Source organism: Equus przewalskii, chromosome 1, assembly GCF_037783145.1.
Source record: "Equus przewalskii isolate Varuska chromosome 1, EquPr2, whole genome shotgun sequence".
Classification (NCBI taxonomy): Eukaryota; Metazoa; Chordata; class Mammalia; order Perissodactyla; family Equidae; genus Equus; species Equus przewalskii.
The window spans coordinates 36,401,982-36,424,120 of NC_091831.1; the positions used below are offsets into that span (position 1 = coordinate 36,401,982).

At 39.7% G+C, this 22,139-nt stretch overlaps 1 protein-coding gene across 11 annotated transcripts in view; it reads left to right on the forward strand.

The window, feature by feature from the left end:
• IDE (insulin degrading enzyme) overlaps positions 1-22,139 on the forward strand; it is a 100,554-nt gene that overhangs the window by 69,974 nt on the left and 8,441 nt on the right. For 6 of the 11 annotated variants that reach the window (XM_070609961.1, XM_070609982.1, XM_070610000.1 and 3 more), the window contains exons 12-21: positions 652-754; positions 2,940-3,062; positions 4,971-5,053; positions 8,207-8,351; positions 10,872-10,982; positions 11,896-12,016; positions 14,861-14,952; positions 15,975-16,086; positions 18,894-19,061; positions 20,961-21,233. In XM_070609961.1, the coding sequence (XP_070466062.1) occupies positions 652-754; positions 2,940-3,062; positions 4,971-5,053; positions 8,207-8,351; positions 10,872-10,982; positions 11,896-12,016; positions 14,861-14,952; positions 15,975-16,086; positions 18,894-19,061; positions 20,961-21,233 (1,331 nt within the window). Of the gene's footprint in view, positions 1-651; positions 755-2,939; positions 3,063-4,970; positions 5,054-8,206; positions 8,352-8,845; positions 8,991-10,871; positions 10,983-11,895; positions 12,017-14,860; positions 14,953-15,974; positions 16,087-18,893; positions 19,062-20,960; positions 21,234-22,139 lie in introns of all 11 variants that reach the window. The other 5 variants (XM_070609971.1, XM_070609991.1, XM_070610045.1 and 2 more) reach the window with 1 other exon arrangement.

The window sequence follows — 22,139 nt, forward strand, 5'->3', positions numbered from 1 at the left end:
ATCATTTTACCTCCCTTCCAATTTCTCTCCTGGGCTGTTTCTACTATGCCATCAAAGAAAGTTTTTAATGAACCAGAAGACAGAGAGCCCCCTCTTGGTCTTGCCCTCTTCTCTAGCAGCAGGAAGGCCAATGGACATGTAGTAGAGAGAGCTGATGGTAGTCTCTGGCAGGAAAAAAACAGAGCACAAACTTAGCAAGTAATAATATAAGTGTTTTTGGTTTTGGATCTCTGGATGAACGAACTAGTTTTCTTAGCCATTTGTGTTAACCCTGAGCCTGAGCGTTTCCTGGGAGGGAGTACTTTGTTTTGCCGTTTTAAGGACTATTTTTTCAACTGAACTTATTCCATTTTTTCCCTAGCTACTCTTCTTTTAAAATTTCAGTCAATAGCATACCCACAAGAGTCTTTCCTGCAAGCACTTTTTCACATTAAAAATGATGAGCTGTAACCAAAGGATAACAGAGACTCTGATCAGAAACCTCTATATATCCGTTGCCTGTTTCAGCTAACTTAAAGGACTTGCTGTATATTATAGGCCCAATTCATTCTTGGGTGTTGTTTACATTTTCATGAGTAAGGTTCTATAAATTTATGTATACAACATGAGTTCATAGATTTTTGTTTGTTTGTTTTTTCCATCTATCTCTAGGGTTGCAGTAGTTTCCAAATCTTTTGAGGGAAAAACGGATTGCACGGAAGAGTGGTATGGAACCCAGTACAGACAAGAAGCTATACCAGATGAGGTCATTAAGGTAGAGTCAACGCATCTATGAATAAGCCTAATGTGTGAGGGACACAGAAGGACTCGAGCTCCCTAGATCAGCCCGCTCACAGCCCTGAGTGTGGAGGATGATGGCCCAGTGCTGTCTGTACCTTCCTGAGAGGAGTGAACAAGGAGATAGAGAGCTGGAGCTTAGGTTTATGCATGAAGAAATGCCACTATGGCCACTTTCTCATGTTCTGTGATACCAGCAGGGCTGTAAAGCAGACTCCCATCCCCATGCAGTCAAAGATCATTAAAGTCCAAATACACGGAAGAGCAAAGGCACCGAGACAGGCAGGAGAGATGGGAGTAGACAGCATGAAAGCCTGATGCAGGGGCTCCAGAGAGCGCACGATCTTGCTGTGAACACAGGTGGGGAGAAGTCTCTGGAATTCCATACTGTCTTCACTTTACGAAGTGCTGTATTTTATGCCTCATATTGTATCATTGTTCTTTTTGTCAACACAGGAGAATTAAGATTTGTTTCAAAACGAATATGTTTAAGGATTGGCACCTGGGCTAACAACTGTTGCCAATCTTTTTTTTTTTTTTTCTGCTATATCTCCCCAAAGCCCCCCTGTACACAGTCGTATATCTTAGTTGCAGGTCCTTCTAGTTGTGGGATGTGGGACGCCACCTCAGCATGGCCTGATGAGCGGTGCCATGTCCGTGCCCAGGATCCGAACCCTGGGCCACCGCAGTGGAGTGCACAAACTTAACCACTCGGCCATGGAGCCGGCCCCACGAATATCTTTAGATAGTGTTACTCCATTCATCAGTAGTCAAGATTTTGTTTGTGAGTCTTATCTACTTGTTTAGCACTTTTTCTTTTTTGGTTCTCATTGGCTGTGTAGCTTTGAGATTGTGTCGTTTATTCATGGGAAGACACCAGAAAGCCTTGCTCTGACTAGATTCTAGTTAAACTCAAGTAATGGACATTTCTTAAATGTACTTGTGTTATCACAAAACAGAAAAAAAAAAGAAATAGCTTAAGAAAGAAAATCATTACTGATACTTCTGACATACACAGCTCAGAAGGAGATCACTGGAACCCTTTAGCTTGTGAAAATATCCATCTTGCTAAACTGTGACGAAAGCTCATCTCCCATGAATTAGTGCTGGGTCTGAACTAATCCTAAAACAAGAGAGAACCCCTGTTCACCAAACTCTGACCATGACACACCTGCCCTGGTGGGAATTTTTTAAAAACAAATTTGACTGGGAGCTCAGCAGTGAAATTACTTACTAAGTGTTTACCAGTCTCTACTATTCAGCCATTATGGAGACTTAAGTTGCTGCTTATAAATAATATGGCCAAGATCCCCACCATCCCACTGCCAAAGGACACAAATGCAGGGACGAAAATAGAACAGAAGCTACAAAGCTGTGCCACATCATCTGGAGACCAAATTACTGAACCCCAGATTACTGGCAGACAGTTGCTTTTATTTTTTTTTAAATAATGAAAAGTCTTATAAATTAAAATTCAACAACCAATGGCTTGTGGTCTGTCCCGCTTAGCTTTTGGAACGAGGCCACGGAACAGATCCAGCCTGCAGGTTGTCTCAACCCTGTCCCACAATCCAGACTTAAGTTTCAACTTTGTCCTTAACCTTGTGCTCGAATTACTGGTTCACTTGAGAGTTCACGTGGTCATCTGGGAGAGATGTGGGCCAGGCCTGAAGAAGAAATACTGAAGTGAAAGAAGCCCCCTTTAACCTAGCTTTCAGGCTACATGCTGGTAACGCAATATAGCTGGAATTTCAGCTCATATAAATGACCTGTAGTTTAGCAGTTGTGGGAATGTGTCCCTGTACAGATTATTCTCCACCTTTAAAGAGCTAGAGGGAACATGATCTTCATACGGACCTGTTAGCCTCTCAGTGTCCCACAGTCTCAGATTGTTCCTTCACCTCAGCTGGTCACTTTGGAGATGTGTAAAGAGGAAAGATAGATAAGTAAAAAAACTTGATTCGTACTAGAGACTCCAACTCAAGTTTCATGAAAAGTCATCAATAGATCTTGGGAGTAGCCTCTTTATATATGATGGAAAAGAATGCTGTGTGACATTTATCCCCTTAATATTTGCGTGGATAGTAAGCAGAGTGACTATTTTAAACTCTTGAATCAAACTCTAATTGCTTTTGTGTGTGTGTTTCTTATTATTTATCCAGAAATGGCAAAATGCTGACCTGAATGGGAAATTTAAACTTCCAACAAAGAATGAATTTATCCCTACGAATTTTGAGATTTTATCATTAGAAAAAGAAGCGACACCATACCCTTCTCTTATTAAGGTAACTTGTTAGAATCGGTGATTTTAAGTTTAGGGGACAGACCTGTTACATGGAAGGGACCAGAGAGATGATTTCTTACATTTGGTACTATGTTGATTTGAGGGGCTCACATCCTAAGAGGTGACGAAAGTTGCGGGGAGAATAGCTATAGAAATATTAGAAGGCTATAAATGTTAAAGCAAACAAACAAACAAAACTACTGTAAACAATGTAGAATCTAGGGAATTATTTTCTTTGCAGAAAAAAAATAGTAAGTCTGGACTGTAACCACAAATCTATTAAGATAGTGGCCTCTTTTCCATATTCACTGAAGACCCAGTAAGGAAGTAATTTTATGCTGCATCATGAAAGGTAGAGATAAGAAAGAATCTCTAAAGCCTGGAAGAGAGCATATCCAATGAAAGCTGTTGGATTTCTTGCCTTTAAAAACAATTCTCGTTTTGACAGGGTGATTATATGAAGTTAATGGAGTTATAAGCCAGTGAGAAGATGATTGAAAAGTGTTTTTTTGCTTTTCCCTTTGTCATAATGTTCTTTTCATGTCATTATTTCACATCTTGGGTAAATTGTGTAGAAAAATGAGTCAAATTATTACAGCATATCCTCTTTTTAAACTCTAAAACTAACTCTTTCCAAACTCTTCACCATACATTTACATCTTTCTTGCTTTTTATTTTCTTCAAATGACCTAACATTCAGATTAACTCAATGAGACAAGAATTGGTGTTTAGGAACATGAAATTTAGTTTATCTAAGGCAACTAATTATTAATGAGACAACCATTTTTCTTTAAAAATGATATTTTAACAAGTTACAGGTTTGGTTATTCAAAGAGAAAGATTTTTACCTCTCTTACTGTGTGTTTGTTGATTGTTTTAAATAGGCTTCCTCAGAATAAGCCAAGGAGAACATTAAACCATTGATATCTCTTGTCAGAGTTTCAGGTGGTTTCAAGTGAACATCTAAGGCTATTTTAATATAGTAGGAGTGAAGTGGAGAGACAAGGTAGTGACTTATTTGTTCATCCTTGACTGTCTTAGTTGTCCATTGCTGTGTAAAAAATTACTCCAAAATTTAGCAGCTTAAGACTACAAACATTTGTTTTATCTCACACAATTTCTGAGGGTTGGGAATCTGAGAGTGGCTTAGTTGGGTTGTTCTGGCTCAGGGTCTTTCATGAGGTTATAGTCAAGCATTTGGCTGGGGCTTCGGTCATCTGAAGGCTCATCTGGGGCTGGAGGACTCTTTTTCAAGTTCAGTTGCGTAGTTGTTGGCAGGCCGTAGTTCTTCACCACGTAGGCCTCTCCTTAGATTTGCTTTGGCGTCACAGATGGCTTCCCTCAAAGTGAGTGATCCGAGAGAGAAAGTGAGTCATCAAGATGGAAGCCACAGTCTTTTATTATCTAATCTCCAAGGTATCATACCATCACTTCTGTCATATTCTGTTGGTGTTAGATAGACCAACCCTGGTCCATTGTGGGAGAGAGGACTACACAAGGGTGTGAATTCCAACAGGCAGGATTGTTGCTGCCCACCTTGGAGGCTGGCTGCCACACACCCCCAAGGACTCCTGCGTCTGCCTCCTAGTGTCCAGAAGGAGAGGGACAAGACAGTTGGTATTGGTTCTCCAATCTGTCTCTTCCTCCACTGTGTCACCAGCTCCCTAACCCAGGGAAGACAGAAGAGTAATTTATCTCTGCTGCTGAAATCGGCAGTCTTCTGTCTTCAGCTTCTCCCCAAGCATGCGCCTGCCCCTCTGAGTGTGCTTCAAGGCCATGAGACGGCAGCTTCTCCAGAACGAAACTCTGAACTATTGCCTCTGTCCTACTCTTCTTGAAGAGTGGTTTGATTAAACTTTTTTGTTGAATATGCCCGTATTTCCCTAACCAAATTGTTTCTCTATCACAGGATACAGCTATGAGCAAACTCTGGTTCAAACAAGATGATAAGTTTTTCTTACCGAAGGCTTGTCTCAACTTTGAATTTTTCAGGTATGTAAAATGAATCCAGCTACAAAGTTTCTTATAAAAATCAACAATTAAATTTCTAGAAGTTATCTTTGCTTCCTTGAGGACCCATGTCTAGAAATAAAAGGAATTAGCATTATTTAGCCTGGACAGGGGAAGGCTGCTGGGGTTCAGGACTATTGTAAGAACTGAGATTATTAATTCTTCCTTCTCATTGATGAGTGCACCCTTTAACTGAAATGATTTATGTTAGCTATTAGGAGGACCTTCCTAACCTTCAGGATGGTGGAATCTGGGGAGGCTATAGACTCACCCAGAAGTTTCACTGAAGAAAGATTAGATAATTCGGGGTCTTTTTTTGTTGTGACTTTGGTTTTATATTCTTGGAATTTGCCCAGGAGAAGCAGTAGTAGTTCCTGAATAGTAGTTCCTTGGGTCGCTTCTACCCCTTTAATTGTCTGGAGCCCTGGGATATTGCTTTCCCCATTCATGGCTTGGTTACTTAAAAGTGATTTAATAAAAAGGAATAAGATGTTTAGTAAAAATCTATGAATAGTGGTACGTTGCAATGATTTCTCAATATAAATCTTCAGTTCATCTCTGTCTCTTATTTATTTATGGTAAAGTATATCACCCAGCTCAAATTTTACTCTGAGTTTACACTTTATAATTTTATATTTCTAAAATTCAATTTATGTGTTTATGAAATAAACCTATCATCCTGTAATAATGTGAATATGATGATCGGCTTTTTCACTAATTTTTATTCAATTGACTTGACATGAAATTAAAGCTAGATATGTTTTGGAAAAGGGAAAAAGAATCTCTAAATAGGAAGTTAATATTTCACCAACAAGTATCAAGATTGTAGGAATATAAACATTGTGTTTTTATAGCACGAGAGTCAGATTGTCTAGAGCTGTGCTGAGGTTATTTTTTTACACCAGACGTGGGTTGTCCGGGTACGGCTTATTGTTGGTAGAGAGGATCACAAAGCTGGTTTTACTTTTTGATCGTTCAGAGTGATATTTTTAACCCTCTAAGCAGCTTGTCACCACTGTCCCATTTGGCCTCTGTGATTAAGACTTTCCTCACAGCACCTTTTGAGAGACTATTTGACATTTTTGCCTTCTCTAAACTGCCCGGCACAGTTTTTATAATTAAAACTGTCTGCTTCCCACCACTCCCTCTCTCATGTCCTGTGTTCCTAGAGATGAACACTGTTAGGTTTCTTATGCATTCTTATGGAAGTGTTCTGTGTGTGTATATCCTTTTAATCTTTTCAGAAATAGGATTATATTGTGCATACTTAGTTAGGGTTTTTAAAACTCCATGATCCTTATTTAAGCAGATGGCACCTGAATACAAAATAGTATTTTTTAAATTAACAGATGAACCAGAATTTAAGCATTCTGGTTGAACCACATCCTCTTTTAAAAGTTAGTTTAGGACCCTCTCCAATTCACCAGCACAGCTGAATGCATGCGGCATTTTAGGACACTTTTTGGAATTGCATTCTGAACTTGAGCCTTGTGGCATTGAGCTCCCAGATGTGGCTTTTTCTGGCTTGTCGCTGCCACCTAAGAAAAGTGTGTCGGTGCCTGTGGGGCTCAGCCCTTTCTCAGACTGTCCTTCGTTTGGATGATTTTGCTTTTTGTGAGCTGTGCCGTTAAGTTTCTGTGCCACTGTTTGCCTGAAGAAGGAAGTCGGTCGTCATGCATAACACTTTAAAAGATTTGGTGGCAGAGCATTCATTTAGATTTTCCAGGTGGAAGATGTTTGTGTCGCTGTAGAATTTTCTCTTTGATTTTAATTCTCTAAGTGGCTAAGCATTTTACCCCTGTTTTTGCTTCATTATCAGCTTTGATAAAATTGTTGGCTTTGCTATCAGTACACTGGTTATATTTACTGTGCTACAGATAGAGTGAAACTTTTAATTGGCTGCCAAACAAACCAAGCAGGCACCTGCCTTAGGTCCCTTGCACTAGTTGTTTCCTCAGCCTGGAAGGTTCTCCGCCCCACCCACATATCCCCAGGGCTGGGTCCTTTGCTTCCTTCAGTTCTGGGACTGATGTCATCTTATCAGAGAGGCCTTGATTCACCATCTTATGGAAACTGGCAATCTTCCTGTCCTGCCACCACTGCTCGTCACTCCTATTCCCTTTACCCTGCTTGTTTTTCTCTGTAGCACTATCACCACCTGATATTTCATCTTTAAATTGATGATTTCTCTCCTCCAACCGGACTGTAAACTCTGTGAGGTCAGGGACTTTGTCTGATTTTCTTCTTTATTCCCAGTACCTAGAGAAGAGCCTAGCACTGTGGTAAACATGTAATACATATTTGTTGAATGAATGAGTCTTTTTCTTGCTTCTCATAAAGGTAAGCAGTGTCGTGTAGTCAAATGAGTGGGTCATTTGACTTGCATTTAAATCCTAACTCTGCTGCTACCAGCCCGTGTGACATGAGGAAAATTCCGTTTCTTATTTGGGAATGAAGATTTAAATTAGGTGATCTCTGTGGTCCTCGTTAGCTCTTGCACTCTGTAATTGTTTCCTCTGTTGTTGCTCTTTCTCACTTAAGATTTTCCTATTTTAATATTTTTTCCTAGTTCTGGCTGCAGTTACATGGTAGAAATTGTCAGTCATTTTACTGACAGGGCTCTGGCTTTATTGGTTTTGGGGGAAACTCAGAGATAAGCTAACATTTTCACAGGTCTCAATTTTTTGTTCATGTAATCACAGTACACAAACTGCTCAATCTCATACTCCTGTCCACCAAGGGTGTGGCATGCTTACGGGGAGAAAGAGGGCATGCAATGCTATATCAGCTCTGTCAGCCGTGCCTTCTCCTACTAGCCTAAATGTAAGCAAGTGTTTTGGCCTGTTCCCTCTGCTTACCTGCCCTGTGTTTCTAACTTGTCAGCTCTGCCACACCAGCCGGGGTAAGCAATTCCTTCTCCCTCGTCACCACCACCAGCACACATGGCATATTTCAGGCTTCTTTCTTAGACTCTTTATTATTTGCCTCATGAGAAGAAGAGACAGACTCAAGAATTCAAACCATATCTTCAGGAAATGATATTAATCAGTGTTGAGTTTCTTGATCCATCTCGAAAGGCCACATCACATTGGGAAGTAATAAATCAGCTATTTTACTGTCAACATTTTCTTCCAGCCCATTTGCTTATGTGGACCCCTTGCACTGTAACATGGCCTATTTGTACCTTGAGCTCCTCAAAGACTCACTCAACGAGTATGCATATGCAGCAGAGCTAGCAGGCTTGAGCTATGACCTCCAAAATACCATCTATGGGATGTATGTAAGTACCCACGCCTTAGAGCCTTCCACTCATCAACATTTTTTTGTATTGATTTGATGGAAGCATTTTTGATTGAGGGTATGAGTTTAATTTCTTTTTAAAAAATCTTTATGGCTAATCATATTTTCTCATCATTTAATTTTTAAGTTAGCTCTTATTCTGAGTACTCAGCAGTATACCATTCATATTATGCAAATTTTCCTTGATTTCTTTTTTTTTTTTTAACATCTTTCATCAGATTGTCATATTTTTCTCCTCAAACAAAATTGAACCCTGATTTAGGTTTAGATCTCACCCATTCTATATCTGAAGTCTTGCTCTTTGACAACAGAGAATGGAGTCTTGCTGCCATTGTAAAGCATAAGGTTGGCTATACTGTTTCCCCAGAAATTCAGATCATGAGGCTGCATATCCATACTCTTCGGTCATGTTTCTTCATTACCATGCCACTGCTTGAGGTATCAAAGCATTTCTTTTGTTTTTCTTTTTGTTAGTCGCTACATTTATGCTGATCCTCTCCATTGCAACATGACATACCTGTTTATCAGGTTATTGAAGGATGATTTAAAAGAGTATACATATGCAGCACGCCTCTCAGGTTTGAGCTATGGCATTGCATCAGGGATGAATGCAATACTTGTAAGTAAAATGAAAACCAAAGAAAAGGCACCACACTGTTTAAGCATTATGTTGAGCTTGGGAAAACTATTAACTTCTGCATTTTTAAACAAGAAGATTGATGGTTTTTTCCTTGCACCCTTTTAATGATTCAAGAACCCAAATTAGTATTAGTTCCACTAATGAATGATTTAGTAGCATCTAGTGCATCTTGTGAACATGTATGTGTGCTACGTTTATTTGCATGTTCTTCTGCTTGAAATGTTTAACATGTTAATCCTGAAAGCGTGTTGTTCTTTCCATGTATTTGGGTATATTAACATCTGTAAGTGAAAGATACCCATAGTTATTGTGGTGCTTGAATTTTACTTATATATAAGCTTCCTTTATTTCTGCTGACAGGAGTAGAAAGTTCCTGTGTCCAAATACATCTGACATTTTCATTTAATTTATTTCGTAGCATGCATCATTAACTACTTTTAAGTGTTTTAAAATAAGCATTATTAAAACTATCCTAAGAAATAACTAGATCCTTTCTCTTGAAACTGTTTCTGATATGTTTTCAAACTGATATCTCATTCCCAAATTAACATCCCTTTTATGGCACACATTCATCTTCACTTTTCTTGACAATATTCTATGTTTTAGTAACAACTAAAATGAGAGCATGTGCTGTGTACTCCTCTTTATAAATTCTTATAGAAAAGATTTTAGGGTTTTTAAGCTTTGTTTATTTTGCAATGACTTTTTGTCTTCACAGAAGTAAATTTTCTGGTAGCTTTTGTTTAATGTATGAGAGTCTGTACAACCTAACCATTCTCATGGTCCATGGAAGTTTGAAGTTCAGAAATCAAAATAAACTCCAAATAGAAAAGTAGTAATCTGTTGTTTATTTTTCACTATTGAGTTTTAGTAGAATATTACAATTAAAATAAATAATTTTTATTTGTGACAAAATGGCCTTTCTGCTAGTTGTCAGTCCAGTTCCCATGGTATGTGATGTGCTCTCTGTGGCCAGTGACCTTCCCTCCTGCTGAGGTTCTTGCCTGTCAGTTTTTATAAGGTAGAGGCTTTCCTAGACATTCTAGTTAAAGTGTGTCCTCTACTGCTGTGGGTGCCACCATGTGGAAATAGAATAATAGGCATCCCCCACTTTTCAAAAATGTTACACTTTCAGGGACTATTAAAGTAAATTATCCAAAGACAAAATCCTGACGGTACAGACAGTGTGTCCTCACTACACATCTGTTTTGCCATTGGCTTTTGGTCCATCAGCCGAACTCATCAAATAAGCAAGTAGTGAGACGTATGGAGCAAGTGGTGAGACATATGGATGCTTACTGCGCAACATTGAATGACAAAAGTGGCAAAATGCTGTATAATAAAAAACTAGGGCTGCCTAATTTCTCCAAAGATGATTTTTTAAATATAAACAACTTTGGGACATATCCAATAGTTTGCTAGATGTTACTCCCCTGTGATTTTTACGTTATTACTGCACCTATAAAAACCTTAAGCCTGCCATTCCTTAGAAACTCTTTTTGAAGATTAAACTTAAAAAACACATTCTGTAATTAATTTTGATTTTAATGAGAGTTTGAATTTTGATGGTGTTGTGTCTGCTGCCATAGTTTGGCATCAGGTGAGTTACTGTTGATTTTGTTTAGGAAAAGCAAAATCATACTTTTGGTTATTAGTAAATAAAGAGGGTTAATGTTATCTTCCTAAGTATTAAACTAAATTTATCAGAAGGTAAATTAATTGAAGTTTTTGTTGCATTTTTATTTTAATACACCTGGTTTTTGGACTTTCTAAGTGTTTAAAAATCAAGCTTAAGGTTTTCATTTTGGAAGTTGTTTCGTGATATTTTTAGACGTTTAATACTCTGAATTCTTTCTGTAGCTCTCGGTGAAAGGTTACAATGACAAGCAGCCAATTTTGCTAAAGAAGATTATTGAGAAAATGGCTACCTTTGAGATTGATGAAAAAAGATTTGAAATTATCAAAGAAGCAGTAAGTTTTCTGAACTCATTTTTGTAATTTTTTTATTCATAAGGTAATATTGCCATATTATGAACATTTTTGAAAAAGAGGAGAGAAGGAAAAGAAGCCTTCATAACCCTGTGGCAGTTATCTCATCCTGTCTTTGCTAAATCCTATACTTCACCCAGAAAGCAAGCTCGGGAGACTGGTGGACACCTGACCCCTTCTCCCTCCGCCCTGAGAGCTAGGAAGTTTGCAGCACTGACTCTCAGAGAGAAGCCTGAGGTAGACCTAGTGGCTTTCAGGGACTCTTGGAGGGTTTCATCCAACCTCCACTGCAGAGGAACAAACAATTCTGCGTGCTGAGATCTGCCTGCCACTAGCCTTGTCGCGTTAGGGCAGACTATTGAGGCTTGATGTATCTTCCACTTAAATTCAACTCACAGGTGGCCAGTAATGGAAATATGAAATGGGTAGCTACTTTAATAGCCAAACTGTGACCTTCATTGTACACCAACAGAAATTACCATCAGTTTTCAAATAAAGGTCTGATATTTTTTATATATGTAAATGTACTTATTGCTTGCTTGTAGAGACTTTTGGAATGGCCTTCTGGTGTAGAAACAAAGGATGCCAAGAGGTGGAGGCCCTGAAAACTGGGGATAACTTACTGAGGGATGAAAGATGTCCCATCATGAAGGCACTTAAGACTACAAGGCAGATGCTAGAGATAAAGCCTGGAAGAAGAACAAGCACGCTCTTTAGTTTAAGGCTCAGAGAGGAGTCAGCCCCATTCCAAGTTATCCAACTTCAAAAAGGAGAAAGAAGCAAACCATCCCAGTAACACACGATTTATGCAAAATGAAGTTTGATTATAGTTGATCTTCTGACATGATTTTAAAAGGATTTATAAAATTAATGAACCCATGTCTCCCTTCACCAGTATATGCGATCTCTGAACAATTTCCGAGCTGAGCAGCCTCACCAGCACGCCATGTACTACCTCCGCTTGCTGATGACTGAAGTGGCCTGGACGAAAGATGAATTAAAGGAAGCCCTGGATGGTGAGACTCTTTCTACTTATAACCTAATGCTTTCTTCATTTCTCTCCAAAATCATTTCGGTTTATCCTGATATCTGGTGTTCATCCTTTCTAATAACTCGTAGTTCTATTAAAGCCAGCTGTGCAAACTTTTTATAAAAATAGTGGTGGCCTTTGAAGTGGCTTTTGTATTCAGGCAGTTGAGCCACACTGGCTGTTTTCAACCTGCACCCACAGCAGTTATTACTGTTCACAGATTTCTGTAGATGACTAAATGTTTTGACCCAAGCACTTGCCTCATTAATATTGAAGCTTTCAAAAGAGGAAAAAAGGGTTGAGCTTAAAAGTCATATCACACAGAAAGAGTGCTCAGGTGTCTTTAGATCTGTTCAGTTCAGTTCAAACCTAGAAAATGTGTGAAGCCTAAAGTTTAGTCAGTTTTTGTTACTTTTTTCCTAAAATCTGGTTTTCAGAAGTTTTGCTCTAAGTCCTAAATTCCTTGAAGGTAATGATTATGCCTTCCTTTTATCCTCTTTATTTAGTATCTAGTACAATATTTTGTCTTCAGTTTGTGTTTGATGAACGACTATTGAATGGAATGAAATTACTTTCAGAGTTGTTTTATTGGAAAGACTGTAGACTGATATCACCCTTTATTATTGTTTTATTTTTTTTCACTTGTCAGCATTACTTTATCAATTAGTCTTTCTTCCTGCATGCCTAGCAATAAGAAAAAAGAATACTGTTGAATTTTTAGTAATCTTTTGATAAGTGCTTACTTATTATGTACCACTGTGCTTTTGATCTTCAGTGACTAATCAAGAGCGAAGTATTGAAAGTAATTATTTTATTGGTTGCTTCAGGCATTGGGTAGGCATATAGATTACAAAATTCATTGACTAGAACAAAGCATTTTTAATCTGGACAGTTAATATACCTTTCTTTGCAAAATTCTTGTGAGTCACATCCAGTTAATAGCAAGAATTTTACCTTTTTAAAAAAATACCATGTAATTGATTTTAAATATATTTTCAAGAAACTGCACTTGCATTCAGCATAATCAAAAAACAGAGGTTTTGGGGGTTTTTCCCCCTTTTGTTAGATTCTGGTCCGATGGTATGTGCGTTTTAAGCAGAATAAGCTCTAAGGTATCTCTTAGGCATGTGAAGCTTTCCTCAAATGTGTTTTATAAAGAGAAAGTCAGCACTTTCCTGGTTGAAATTCTCTGCTGTAATAAATAAACATTCTGTTTTGATATATATACTCATACAGTAATCTAGTAATGCCAGCATGGCTTAATCTGGAGACAATCCACTGTGAGAGGCTGGTTTCCCATGGTTCTAAGTCAGTCAGCCATCCAGGTGCAGGGTTGTAGGAACCTCAGAGTTCACTGTGGTCCGACAGCATTTACTGGCTGCCTGCTGTGTACCAGGCCCTAGACTCCAGGTACTTGAGATAAAAAAGATCAGTCAGATGGGGTTTCTTGGGTCAAGGAGCTCCAGTCCAGTAGCAAAGCATAAATGTAAACAGATCATTTCATGTAGAGGCTAAGAGAGTAAATGTTGTGCTAGAGGCCTGCAGAAAGTGCTGAGGGGGGCTAGCAAAGGAGGCTGCTAGGAGTGCAGTGGAGTGGAACAAGTATGCACTTCGGAATGCCAGACCCAAGATCAAATGCCACCTCTGCAACTTACTAGCTTGATGACTCTGGCCAGGGAACTGAAATTTTCTTAACTTCAGCTTTCTCAACTTTAAAATGGGAATAATAGTACATACTTTATAGTTATGTTATAACTTATAACATCGTATAAGTTATAAGGTAACATCTATAAAATGCCAGACCCGTAGTAAGCATTTGTTAATTCCCTTCCCATGTCTCTCTTTAAATTTTAGTCACTTATTCCATCCATTGTAGCAATTATTAGCATGGTGTCCTAATGGAGAAAGGACAACTCTTCCTTATTGACGAATTAAATCAATACTTGTAAAAGAAATGAGGGGACTAGAAAATCACTATTAGGATGCCATAATAATAATTGATACAGGGAATATCCACCATTGAATGCTAAAATTAGTGGGTAAAAGTTAACGGAAAAAGGCTATTTGTATAGTCCCAAAGTGTTTCCCACAAAATAAATATTTATTAATTACAATGGGAATTGTAATTGGGAATTACATTGGGAAAAGTGGACATTGATGGGCAGGTGACTTTTCCTAATTTCTTGTAGAACATACATGAGTTACTCAATTTTAACCAAAAGATTAAAACAGTCCACTCACAGCAAAAACATCTGGCAGACACTACCTTAACCAAGTGATCGGCGTCACCAGTCCTACACCACATCTCCATCAGGTCCCTCTGATGTGATGCACAGGGAGAGGCACATTACCTCTGTGGTGTTCTTCCTAGTAATACATAAGCTCACTTTAATCAGGAGAAAACACTAGACAAACACAAATAAAGAGCATTTTATAAAATAGCTGAACAGTACTCTTCAAAAATCTTGGGGTCCTGAAAGCCAAGGAAAGCCAAGGAACTGTGACAGATCGGAGGACACTGTGGGGACATATGACAACTAAATGCAAGGTGGAGTTGTGGATTAGATCCTGGAACAGAAAATGAATTTTAATGGAAACACTGAAATCCAAATAAAGGGTGTGTTTTAGTTAATAGCATTGTACCAGTATTAATTTCTTAGTTTTGATCATTGTACTATCGTTATGAAAGACAGTAACGTCAGGGAAAACTGAGTGAAGTATATACAGGAACTCTGTACTATTTTTGCAACTCTTTTATAAGTCTCAAATTATCTCAGAGTTTTTTAAAAAAGCTCATAGGTAGAGCTTATTATTTCTTACACCTTTACAGATGTCACCCTTCCTCGCCTTAAGGCCTTCATACCTCAGCTCCTGTCACGGCTGCACATTGAAGCCCTTCTCCATGGAAACATAACAAAGCAGGTGGGTGGGTGAGCTTTTAGCAGTCTTTTATGGATCAATACAGAGATTTTTTACCCTAGTCTGTCTAAGACTATTAACCACTCTGGTGTGCTTATAAGCACATTGATGTTGACTCAACCTTCCCTGCTCTGTGCAGGAAGGTAGGAGAGGGGATGGGAGGAGTACAGTGATCGTGGTTACCTGTGAACCTACTTTCGTGGCTGCCTCCTCTGCTCTTGCCTGTCTTGTGCAGTCATAGGAGGAAATGGGAATAATTATCCCCGCTCTGTGTAGGACAGCAGGACTGTGCAGTGGATAAGAGCACGTGGTCTGCAATCCCACAGCCTGGGTTCATATCCTGACTCTGCCACATACTAGATAGGTAATCTTCTGAAAATATGTTGACCTCTCTGTGGTCAGTTTCCTTATCTGTAAAATTAGAGTTATAAGGGTTAAATTAAATAGTACAAGCTAAGTGTTTAGCACGTGGAAGGCGCTCCGGGATTCCCATGGCACTCTGTCTCAAGAGCCCACAGTCTCTGCCCCTCTCCTATACTGCTTCCGAAACAATATGCCTGAGGTCAGATGCTAATAAGTGGCGGAGACAGGATTCTGACCAAAGTCAGTTTTATTCAGAGTAAAGCCTTATGCTCACTTACCTCCTTTGCTTTCCTATAACCCTGGTGTGTGTGGTCAGACTCATTTGCTTGGGGTCAACTTTCCATCACCAACACCTCTCCAGCTTTGGCAGTACCTTTTTCCCAGCATTGAGATCAGTGTTGATGATTGCCTGGGTCTATGTTTCTCTTCACTACTACCATATTGATGATATTGCATTTTGACAAATTCAATTTTTATCCATTTGAATAAGATCAAATGTATTTAAGATTTAAAAATCCATTGTTATGATGAATTAGAGTAGTTTATTTCACAAGCATGTTGTTTTCATATTGCATGGTTGTCATCCAGTATACTATTTTTATTTTCACAGACAAGATGCATCTGTGTTTTTGTAATGTGCCGTGGCCTGTCTTTTTCCACAGGCTGCATTAGGAATTATGCAGATGGTTGAAGATACTCTTATTGAACATGCTCATACGAAACCTCTCCTTCCAAGTCAGCTCGTTCGGTATAGAGAAGTTCAGCTCCCTGACAGTAAGTTGACATGTTATAACTTTGGTAATGGACTACTTTGACATAATATTGTGGGTGATTATAGGTAGGTTAAATTCACTTGGGTGATAATGTATAGTTCTATGGTAAAGATCTACTGAGATCCCCTGCTATTTATAGAGTACAGTTAAAGATAGATAATCCTGCCAGAAAATTCTGCATAGGAGGACCAAAGAGGTGAAAGTAGAGGCAGGCAATTATTTTGAAGAGAATGATACTGGACTTGACTGGTAATTGAGTGTAGAGGAGTTAGGAAGTACAAAACTCACAAATCTAAAGAAATGTTGACTGTGAAGCATGAAATAAAATGTATTTATGAAAAATGGAAACTAGGATCATAATACCTAATTGGAAGCCTATAGGAGTCTTTGGCAGAAATGGTTTTAGGAAACTCACAGGTACAGATAAAAACGTGTATTCATTATATGCATATTTTATAAGGAATTAACATAAAGAATGAATATAATTAATATATTGGAGTTTGCAACGTTGCATTACTTTTACATTAACAATGGTTTCTTTTGATATAAAACTTATTAAGCATTATTTTCAATATTGTTCGAAATTGTATAGTGGGAAGTATATTAGATCAGGGATGAGAAGCACTGTTTTTTTAGCCAAACTCAACTGATGGCTATTCCCCGTGCATGGTCTATACTTTTTTTTTTCCAGTTATTTTGTCTTCCTGAAATAGTTCTTCCTTCCCACCCACCCCTTTGTCATGGACCTATGTCTACACCCTATTCATCCTTCTAGGCCCGTCATAAACCACCTATTCCGCTCAACTTTTTCTAAAACTCCCAGCTAGGAGTAACCATGTCCTCTTCTGCCTTCCCAATGCAGGTTTTCTGAACCTTCCTTATTCAAGCTACTCAGCTCTTCTCTTGCATTGGGATTGAAGGGCATCTCCATCTCCCCTGTTAGACTATACATTTCTTAAAGCCAGAGTTTATTTCTGGCTCATTTGAGTAGCTACTCAAGCAACTCAAACATAGTATTGCCTCAGGATATCTTTGTTGAACGCTCAAAGGTACCTTGAGCTCAGCTCTGCCGTTCTGCATGGCCAGTCGTCACAGACCTGGTAATGGTTCATTTCAGACTTGTGCTAGTTTGTTCCTCAGTCACTGTGGTGTGGTGGAGAGGAAGAATCAGAACCTGCTGTTCAATAACCAGAGCACTTGGTCATCAGGCAAAGTGAGGCCAGTCTAGAAACAGAATATCAAAGCGAGATCTCTCTCTCACACCTCTTTTTGCCACACTTCCTGCTTTCTGTCTCCTCTCCTAGGGCACTGTCTCTTTTCTCTCACATTGCTCTCACAAATTGCCCCATGCTCAAAAATAACTCAGTTCACGGCCCGTTCTCCAAATGCTAGGTGTTAGGAAATCATTTTAATTTAGCCAACTGATCAGATGTGAGTATCTTAAATAGTCCTTCACTTACCTCTCCATGGACCAATATTTACAGCTTTAAAAGAAAAATTTCAGGCATTGTGAAGGAGGAGACATTTTGGGATATGTATGAAAAGGCTGCAAATGTGTGAGGCCAGGAGGCAGACTTTCAGCCTGTGTTCGCCTCCTCTTCTGAGAAGGGAGAACTTAGTGCTGCCAGAGTATGATCAGAAAGTTTGACTTGTTGGTCAAACGTGGAGCTGATCAAAAAAGTGAAATACAGGGGCTGGCCCCGTGGCCGAGTGGTTAAGTTCGCGCGCTCCGCTGCAGGCGGCCCAGTGTTTCGTTGGTTCGAATCCTAGGCGTGCACATGGCACTACTCATCAAACCACACTGAGGCAGCGTCCCACATGCCACAACTAGAAGGACCCACAACGATGATTCTACAACTATGTACCGGGGGGGCTTTGGGGAGAAAAAAAGGAAAAAAATAAAATCTTTAAAAAAAAAAAGAAAGAAAAGTGAAATACAACTTCAAGCATCTCTGCCTCCCTTTATTGTTGATGTCTGAATTACCATCCATAAAAGTGAGCAAACGTATCATTACTAATATGTCTGAGAAATCCATTTGTGAGTCTTACACAGTACTAAACACTAAACACTATGTATTTGCTTAGTCGCATTTATTGCTCATGAAATAAAGTTATCAGATCATAAAACATGATCATCTATTCATAAGTTTGATGAAATATTTGATCAACGTATCTGAGTTTTAGTCTTAGCTCACCACCATCCAACGTTGTGTCCTTGGACAAGTAGCCCCACTTCTCAGGGTCTTAGTTTCCTCATCTCTCAAGTGAGTTGTTAGGCTCTGTTATCTCGAAGCATTGCACACATTTGTGTAAATTTGTGAAGTGACCTTTATATGGGTGTTGGTATACAGTTTTGGGAGTAGCATGCTGAATAGAAATACAAGATAAAAGCACAGCTGGTAATTTTTAAAAATTGTTTTGTATGGCTATGGAAGCATCGGTGTTATTTCTGTTGAGGTTCTTACATGTATTAGCTAGTTCTAATCTAGTAGATATACTACGTTGTACATTTTATTAACTATGGATCTCTTTTATCATTAATACTTAGTCATAAAATGGGTCTTTTTAAGTTCTTTCTCCTTTAAGTTCACTAAGTATTTATTGAGGGCCCACCAAGTGCAAATCACCGTGTTAGGATTCTCCCAGGTAAGTGAACTGAGTTTCACATTCTTGGTAAATTAACTGCATTTGGAATTGTCAAAAAACACCAACCAAACTGAACAACTTTAAAAAGCCTAACAAAAACTAGACTTTATTAAGCCCTAAATAAGTTTTTGAACCTCTTGCTCTCTTTTTGAAACCTTTTAGGAGGATGGTTTGTTTACCAGCAGAGGAATGAAGTTCACAATAACTGTGGCATCGAGATCTACTACCAAACAGACATGCAGAGCACCTCGGAGAATATGTTTCTAGAGCTCTTCTGTCAGATCATCTCAGAGCCTTGCTTCAACACTCTGCGCACCAAGGAGCAGCTGGGTGAGAGGGAAGCGGGGGTAGCAGGGTGTCCTAGACCTTGAGGAGCAGCCACTGTTCTGAGAAGGCATTCTTCACGGACACGGTCCTCTAGCATGGTGCTTCAGAAAGACTTGTGAAGACCTGGTTTGTGGGGAAGCCACTTGTAAATGATAAGCAATTAATATCTTATGGACATTAAAGCAATTCTTAAGGAGATAACACTGTATTTACGTTACATACATGACATTTTGTGTAGGGAGGGAGAAGATGCTAAGGGCAGACTATTTATTATGGGTGGCGAGGTGGAAAGCAAGCTGTTTAAAGAAGCTTAGACTCCCTAAACTTTCGGTTTCCTGAGGATAGGTACTGTCTCTTATTCATGTTTTTTTTTTCCTTTTCTTTTCTTTTTTTGAGGAAGATTAGTCCTGAGCTAACTGCTGCCAATCCTCCTCTTTTTGCTGAGGAAGACTGGCCCTGAGCTAACATCCACGCCTATCTTCCTCTACTTTATATGTGGGACGCCTACCATAGCATGGCGTGCCAAGCGGTGCCACATCCGAACCCGGGATCCGAACTGGTGAACCCTGGGCTGCCGCAGCGGAATGTGCGCACTTAACTGCTGTGCCATCAGGCCAGCCCCTCTTATTCATCTTTGTATCCCAAGCCTGGGGGACACCAAACGTACTCAGTGAATGTGTATTGAGGAAGTGTTTCAGGCAGAGTTGTAGGCCCTGTTAAAAGTCTTGGAGATCGTGGCATGTTTGATCAATGAGAAAAGACAGAAGCCCCAGTAATGACTGGGAAGAACCAGTGAAAAAGGATTTGGATGAGTCTCTCAAATACCTATCATCCCTCCAAATACCTGTCATTTTTCAAACAATCTCCATGCTAGATGCTGGACATCAAAAATGAGTAAGTTACAGATATTCCTTCCCTTCAAGGAGCTCACAATCGAATCAAGAAGGCAGACCCGTAAAGGAATAATTACAATACAGTGTAGTAAATGCTCCTAAGAGTGTTCAAACTCCAAAGGCTATGCTGAAGATAATGACTTCCTCAGAAGTGGGACCCAGAGATACTCCAGGTGTGAGAGGTGTGGTTCAGGGCAGAGCTGCTGAAGGAGGCGAGTCATGAGCTCAGTTTAGAAAAGATGTTAAAGGGAGGTAGTGCATGAGCTCACAAGATGGCGGTGGAAGTATGACCTTCAATTGCTTGCTCTCTAGAGATTTCCAGTCTGCATAGAGCTGGTCCAGGAATGGATTATCTAACGAGACATGCAACAGTAGAGGCAAGCTCGCATAAGGAACTTTTTTTTTTTTTAATATTTTTTTTTCTGCGTTCTCTCCTCAAATCCCCCAGTACATTACTTGCATATTTTAGTTGTGGATCCTTCTAGTTGTGGCATGTGGAACACTGCCTCGACATGACCTGATGAGCGGTGCCATGTGCGTGCCCAGGATCAGAACCGGTGAAACCCTGGGCCGCCAGAGCGGAGTGTGCGAACTTAACCACTCGGCCACGGGGCCGGGCCGGCCCCCACATAAGGAACTTTGATGTGAAAGGAAACAGCTAGGACAATGATTAAGGGATGAAAATGAGCCCAGCATTTCATCGGGGTGGGAATAACTTTAACATAGATTGGAGGAGATTAACTAGCAGGCAGTTAGGAGTTATGGGATGTGAGTTTGAATGGTGAATAGGATGTCTTTTTTTGAGAAGAGTTATCTCCAACTTTCTACCTATTCTTCAGAGAGCTCTTTTGCTGTGTCTTTAGGAACTGAGCATATCTTAATTGCTCACATTGTGAATAACATAAAGCCCTAAAGTAGATTTCTTTGCTCTGGCAGGATAATTTTTGAAAGATTGAAAGACCTGAGTCTCAAATGCCAGGACCCTGACCGTCTGGTGTTTGTGTTCCAGGCTATATTGTCTTCAGCGGGCCACGGCGAGCCAACGGCATCCAGGGTTTACGGTTTATTATCCAGTCAGAAAAGCCGCCTCACTACCTGGAAAGCCGAGTGGAAGCTTTCTTAATCACCATGGAAAAGTCCATAGAGGACATGACAGAAGAGGCCTTCCAGAAACACATTCAGGCGTTAGCGATTCGTCGACTAGACAAACCAAAGAAACTCTCTGCAGAGTGTGCTAAATATTGGGGGGAAATCATCTCCCAGCAATACAATTTTGACAGAGGTAAGGCAGTGTTCAGGCCCCAGTGTTTATGACTTGTGAGTGTAACATTTGAGGACCCCAAGGCCGTTCTGCAAGATGGTGCTCGCTCTATAGGTGATGTTCCAGTATTGACTTGGGAGGGTGGTGGGAGCAGCACTTCTAAAGAACCATCATGTCACTTAACAATTTCCTATGAGAAACTTTGTCCTTTTTTCTTCTCAAAAATGAACTGGGTCGACCTGTATCTCATCATAATGTACTACTAATAAATCTGATTTCACTTTTTATGTTCAATCAGTGTGCCCCTGAGGCTCTGAGCACAGATATGTATGTATCTATTTCCCATGACAGTAGAAAAAATGGAAAATTTGCAGATGGAACTCTGTTGAGGCAAGTCCTGCCCTGCAGGCCCAGGGGTTCAAACTTTTGCCTTTAGGGACCCCCAAAACTGTAACGGTGGTTTTAGATTTGGGAGAGCTGTGCTCCCTGAGTCGCCTGCTTATCAGCTTCCTTTCACTTTCTTCTAGAGCGGAGATCAACAGTGGAGTACACTAAGTCACACTAGAAGTCGGGGGCGTAGGGTGGTGTTCTCATTCTGACACCAACAAGCTAAAGATCTTGGCCAAGTCACCTTTTATGGGTCTCAGTTTCCTGACCTATAATTTTTCCAGCACTTGGATTCAATCTTAATGATAACCATACCTACCATTTATTGAACATTTACCATGTGCCTGCATCGTGTTATTGTCATACAGTTAGGTATCACTTAATGACGGGAATACGTTCTGAGAAATGTGATGCTAGGCGATTTTGTCATTGTGCGGACATTGTAGGGTGCACTTCCACAAACCTAGATGGTAGAGCCTGTACACACCTAGGCTGTATGGTACTAATCTCATGGGACCACCATCATTTTTGCACTCCATC